The sequence below is a fragment of the Pundamilia nyererei genome, unplaced genomic scaffold (genome assembly GCF_000239375.1).
Source record: "Pundamilia nyererei isolate P.nyererei 1_Seehausen unplaced genomic scaffold, PunNye1.0 scaffold00077, whole genome shotgun sequence".
Lineage (NCBI taxonomy): Eukaryota > Metazoa > Chordata > Actinopteri > Cichliformes > Cichlidae > Pundamilia > Pundamilia nyererei.
The window spans coordinates 2,775,226-2,781,442 of record NW_005187478.1 but is presented as its reverse complement, the minus strand read 5'-3'; the positions used below and the strand labels follow the sequence as shown (position 1 = coordinate 2,781,442).

Sequence of the window (6,217 nt, the reverse complement as noted above, 5' to 3'; positions counted from 1 at the left end):
AAAAAAAAAAAAAAAAAGAATGAATGAAAGTTAGAAGTGAATAACCTTACTGTCGTGTCTTAATAGATGAGCACCATTAGAAGAGATGTTAAAATCAACGACCTCTCAATATTAGTTACTGTACCTGCGCTTCTCTGTCTGTCCTTCAGAGCTGTTCTGCCTCCCCCATCGTATCTTTTGTCCACTAAAAGTCAGCGGGCCACTCTGTGTGTGTGACTACCAGTTCAGTGATGAGGGTTTATCTGAGGTGACTGAGCGGCTGAAGGAGATGCTGGACATTGATGCAGCTGAGGAAGACTTGGATACCAGACAGGAAATGACTTTTGAAATCACAGGGTGTGATATTACACCAGGTGGGCACAGAGTTTGTGTTTGTAAAGTAGTATTTTCACACCAAAACCTAATTTCTAGTTTGAGTATCAGTTTTCACTTTCTCCTTTTGTTGTCACGGTATTGTTTAAATGGTAAATGGACACATTTTTTTATATAGCGCTTTTCTACTCACCTGGAGCACAAAAAAACACTACAACATGCGTCATTCACCCATTCATACAAGCACTTTTTATCCCTATGCTTAAGTGCTTTCTATCTGACACACACACATCAGGATCGAACCACCAACCTTCTGATTACTAGATGACCTGCTCCACCTACCTCCAGACCAAATCTTAGTGCCATTACTATATGAATGCAAAATATGTAATTGTGACGTGCTGCTGCAGAGAACACGTGCCAAACTGCAGATGTGAGGTCAGATGTATATTAAAACAAATTAAAAACCATCGTAGCTCATCCATCTAATGGATGGGTATAAAAAAAAGTTCACTTCAATGGAATTTCCTGGGTTGGGAAAATCTCAGTATCCCATCTCTGTCATCATTTGGTGATAGAGTCAGCAACCTCCTCAAAGCCTCAGCCTCAGTAATACAACAATTAATGTTTATTTTTGTTGTTAACAGTGGTGCGATGATAACTATCAGTTTACAGTTTATATTAATAATGATGTCTGTTGAAAATTCCCATCACAAAGTTAAACTGAAACAACAAATAATTAACAAGTTACTTAATGAAATCATCCTGACTTCACAAACTTACTCCCTAGCTGCAACATTTTATGACACTAACAAATTCTAACCGTTAAATCAAGTGAACATCTGTATGTGCACACTGATGGTACTTTAGTTACGCCATTTTCACAATAATCAAGCAGGAGTTGGTGATGAGGGATGTTAACCTAGCTGATCCAAATGTGTGTTGTATGTTTTCAGAGCCCACTCAAGAAAAAGTCGAGGCGCCAGAGCACAAGAAAAACTACATTGGTAAAGACCTCTCATCTACATTTAATAAATTGTGTTAGCAAGACGAATACTACATTTGCCTATTATTATTTTTTGTATCATCCAATCGTCTTCTGTTAGGGCTCAGTATTCAAATAACTAAAGTCTATTGTGTAGTGCTTTTATAATGATTAACTATCGGAAAAGAAAAAAAAAAATATATATATATATATTTTTTTTTAAAGGACATGCATGCTTGTGTACTCTGTCCTGACTGTCCTCCTTTTTGTTGTTTAGGTGTTGCCATGGCTACAGTTGTTGCCTTACTTGCTACTGCCGCCTCGATGCTGTATCTCAATGACATTTGAGGAAAATGAAATAAAGAAATAGTGTTTTGTTTTGATCTTTTCTGCCAAGTGGATCTTGGTTGAATCAGAAGATAACAAATAGGGCTGACTACAGTTATTTAAAAAATAAAAAATCCCCAACTGAAAATAGCGTCCTGGGGATTTAAGCTATCTGTACAATGCTACAGTAGACACACAACCACCTTCAGGGAACATAAGCTAGTCTAGCTAGATATAGCAACTTGTTTCATACATAAAATGAACTGAGGGAGCGCACCGAGGCCCAGTATAAGACAAAGGATAGTTTTGAACTCTGAATTGTACACATACACTCTATTAGTACAAAAATAAAAATCTGGGGGGGGGGGCTGGTTTAGCTCACTGGGTATGAACAGGTGACACGTGCTCTGTTATTCCATATGCCCAGGTTTTTACTGCCTCCCCCGTGTTCCTTCTCCTAGCTTTCCTGTTTAGCTTCACTGTGCATTTGAAATTAAATAATAATAATTAATTTGGAATAAAAGCTATGTATATAGTACCAGAAATGAGCAGAATTCCTCTTCAATAAGGAGGTTGAGTTTGCCACGTGAAATCACAGCCTGTGGTTAGTGTCCTTGGCTGTGTCAAAGAGCTCATAAAGCGCTAGATGTATAAAGGCTAATTTACACCATTGAGGCCTGCTCTCAAAAACTGAAATAGATGTAACACTGTCTGTTAAGCTGGATTTAAGAAATAAGTGAAACATGTTTAGCGCCATCTTCTGTAAGTGTTGGAGTCCAGCTTGCCGCTGTAGTGGCTCTCCTCCACACAGTATTCAAAAGAGACAGACAGTGAAAGTGGACAGTATATCCTCTGTTTCTTAACATGAAACTCGGTGTTGCGGCCAGGGGCAGCACAAATGTGATCCCCTTAAAGTGATCTTTAGTTTTAGTGTCCTTATTTTTCTCTCGTTATCGATTCTGTCACTAGTTAGCTAACATAAACTAATGTAAGTCTATTAACCAACCAACCACATGACAATCATGTTCCTTACTGTCAGAAGATGGCGCTAAGCTGTGTTACATCTAAACCAGTAGAGACTATGAAGGAAGAATCAGTTATATTGCTACAGGAGAACTTGCTGATATCTAGTTGCTTGATCAGTCAAGTTCTGGCTGTCTTGAATAGCTGATCTCTCCTCTGTATGGAGAAGGAAGCGCCCGCAAAGTAGAAGAAAAGAACAGAGTCCTTGAGACAAAAAAGGGTTAACACAGAATTGTTTACCAGATAGAAGAGGGAAAATATGCAGAGGTCCACTCCCCTCTTAGAGGTGGAGTTTGAACTTTGCCGTGGTCACTGTCTAGCTTACAAACTCGGGTGCAGTGAACCCAGAATCTGCTAGCTGCAGCCGAGCTTGTAAGCTGAACCTTAACCCTCATATGAGTGATAAGAGCTCTGCCTGTGTGTTCACCTCATCAACAGGTTGGCAGGAGAAAGTATGACGTTTGATGCCTTCAAACTGTCTGTCTAAAATTTTTGTTAAGAGGGGTGACGCGGTCGTAAGCTCTTATATAGTTCCACTTGTGAGCAGAGTAGTCCCGGACAGTGCTTCGGACCTCTAAACCACAACACCAACCACAATCTGCAGAGGATAATTTTCAACCTTTTAAAAGCTTTTATTCCGGAAGCTGGGCTGAAGCACCATGTTGAGTAAAGATCTTCCAGACATTGAGGTAAATTTGCTGTGTTATATGTTATAGCAGGATATTCTCATATGATATATTAGTGGAAAATGCAATGTATAGCATTCTCTAGCAACACATATACAAGTGTTGTGTGGATAACAAATGATAATAAAATGTTTTCCATGCCATAGTAAAATAAAGTCATTCTAATTGTGTCCATAGAATTTTTATGAGTACAGATGGGGATTTAAAGATTATTCTCCACTAATCTAGAAGCTTAACAGCAGGCTAATTTGCACATGACTGGCCTCTAATTATGACCATTTCACAAGAAAAAATTGAAACTATACATACAGCTGTGATCCTGGAATAACAGTAAGTCAGTCACAATCATCTGTTCATATACAGTTTCATCAGACTTGCAGGCATATCACAGTTTTCAAATGGACTTCCGCCATGCACAGGGCACTGCATATCCTTTGAGTCCATCAGTTTCTCAGCACAAACGGTACTTCCCTTACTGTGTGTGTCTTTAGAAAAGGCCTGTGTATAATTCAACATTCGGCTGCCCACAGGGTGAGACGTTTCTTTCTATAAGAAGCAAGCCTGACCGCAAAGTCACACAATGGAGATTCATTGGGTTACTCTTTTTACTAATGTAAAGTATTGACTTTAGTGTGAGAAGTGCCCTGGTGTGATTTAGATGATACGGAAATAGAAATGAAAGTATCCAGAGTTTTTGGGACAAAGTAAAAACACATCTTACTAATTTAGAAATTGGCTTCACTGAGCCACCCACAGTTTCTGCATGTCGCACACTGATGTGTTCTCTGCCTCGTGGCAGAATAATACGTCAAAGTGACATGAAAATAAAATGTTTTATAAAATAAAAATGTTTTTTAATGAAATAAAACCTTCTACAAACACAAAACAGATAAATAGGGGGGGGAGGCACTGTCAAAGTGCCTCAGAACATGGGTGTCTAAATGCTTTTTAAAGGAATCTACTGAGTCACCTGATTTTTACTCTTTTAAAAGTCCTCTTGGGTGCACCAAGTAGAGACCAGTAGAGTTATCAGAGATATACGACAGACCTATACATTGGCTAATCACTGTAACGTGTTGCAACGGTGAGGATTTAGTGGGTAAAATGCCACACGATGCAGTCTGAACATGATCGCCTGGTATTATGTAACAAGCCATGTGTTTGATTGTACAACCTATAGATAACTGACACAGGGTCAAAGTGGAGATGTCAGTGTGCATATGTATGTATGTGTGTATCTATCTATCTATCTATCTATAAAAAGAAAAAAATTCCCGACTCGCCCCTGTGGGCGGTCAATCCTTCAAGCTCGGGTCCTCTACCAGAGGCCTGGGAGCTTGAGGGTCCTGCGCAGTATCTTAGCTGTTCCTAGGACGGCGCTCTTCTGGACAGAGATCTCTGATGTTGTTCCCGGGATCTCCTGGAGCCACTCGCCTAGTTTGTGAGTCACCGCACCTAGTGCTCCGATTACCACGGGGACCACCGTCACTTTCACCCTCCACATCTTCTCGAGCTCTTCTCTGAGCCCTTGGTATTTCTCAACTGTCAGTTGGGGCCATCTTTGTGATGTATTCGTGGATGTTTGTTGTCTCATCCTGGACTGTGGTGCTGACACTCACCAGTCCCCGGCCCCCTTCCTTCCGCTTAGCGTACAGCCTGAGGGTGGGCAATGCCAAAACATATTTTGTGTTAATTGCTGGATGCCTCTGTAGTAAATTATTCTGGGTGAACTGTTGACTAGCTGGATTTTCTCAGGTTTTAGCCCCATAGAGGTAGAAAATATTTTTAGTAGTACTTTTAGTTAGTCTCATGCAAAGCCCTCTCCAAATTGTTTGATTTTAAAATCAAATAAATTATTAAATTATTACATTTTTGAATGATTTGATGTGTTATCACTGTACTTCCAATCAAGTATAGACTACAATGAACTGATTTTTTTAAATCAAAATTTTATAAAATGTCCCATATTTTTGGAAACTAATGATGGCGTTGATATGCTAAGACCAGTTCAATAGATCATTAGCCACTAATGTTCAAATAGTCAAGGTCAGGTTGGATTAATACATTCAGTGATAATATTCTTTAATGGCAGAATTTACATGAATAAAATACTATTCAGTATTCCCCCATGTAACAAGGTGTCAGTGTGCGACAAGCTTAATTTCTCGATTTCTACTGTTATATATGAATGCAACACGTGACATTGGCTCAGTGCATCGACCTGGCACCTCACCATTATCTTATCATCTTGACCCCGACCATGAAAACAGCCAGACTTCCTAGAATGTTCCACAGTTTCAATGTTCTTGTCGGCAAATCTCAGCAAATGTACTGTCAAGAAAAATAATGTTGTTACGGTCTGCATATTATGCAGACTGTGCAGTGTGAAGTTGAGGACCCAAAATGCAGACACAGAAGCAGGTAGGAATCAAAAGAAAGTAAGCCATTTTATTAGGCTGTAAAAAGTCCAGCAAACAAAACTTAATGTCTAAAAGGGAATTGCAAACTATAACAACAGGAACCTGGAATGAGGAAACACAAGGGTGGCTGTAGCTCAGGAGGTAGAGCAGGTCACCTACTGATCGGAAGTTTGGTGGTTCGATTCTTGGCTCCTCCAGTCTGCATGTCAAGTATCCTTGGGCAAGGTACTAACCCCAAGTTGCTCTCCGATGCATCCATCGGAGAATGTGTGTGAATGTAGTTAGATAGCACTAAGTATAGATAAAGTGCTTGTGAGAATGGGTGAATGTAGCATGTTGTATAATTCAATTCAATTTTATTTATATAGCGCCAAATCACAACATAAGTCGCCTCAAGGCGCTTCATAGATACAGAGAAAAAAAACCCAACAATCATATGACCCCCTATGAGCAAGCACTTTGGC

At 39.7% G+C, this 6,217-nt stretch overlaps 2 protein-coding genes across 3 annotated transcripts in view; both read left to right on the top strand.

Annotated features, from left to right (window-relative positions):
* The window catches only part of odr4 (odr-4 GPCR localization factor homolog), a 9,745-nt gene extending 8,065 nt beyond the window's left edge, over positions 1-1,680 (top strand). Inside the window, exons 12-14 of the mRNA XM_005737575.1 lie at positions 150-353; positions 1,269-1,319; positions 1,575-1,680. Of these exons, the coding sequence (XP_005737632.1) occupies positions 150-353; positions 1,269-1,319; positions 1,575-1,645 (326 nt within the window). The 3' untranslated portion in view covers positions 1,646-1,680. The remainder of the gene's footprint in view (positions 1-149; positions 354-1,268; positions 1,320-1,574) is intronic.
* Positions 1,681-2,076: 396 nt separating this feature from the next.
* Positions 2,077-6,217, top strand: part of dpydb (dihydropyrimidine dehydrogenase b) — a 17,737-nt gene continuing 13,596 nt past the window's right edge. Inside the window, exon 1 of one of the 2 annotated variants that reach the window (XM_005737576.2) lies at positions 2,077-3,336. In XM_005737576.2, the coding sequence (XP_005737633.1) occupies positions 3,307-3,336 (30 nt within the window). In that variant the 5' untranslated portion in view covers positions 2,077-3,306. The remainder of the gene's footprint in view (positions 3,337-6,217) is intronic. The other variant, XM_013912005.1, reaches the window with a different exon arrangement.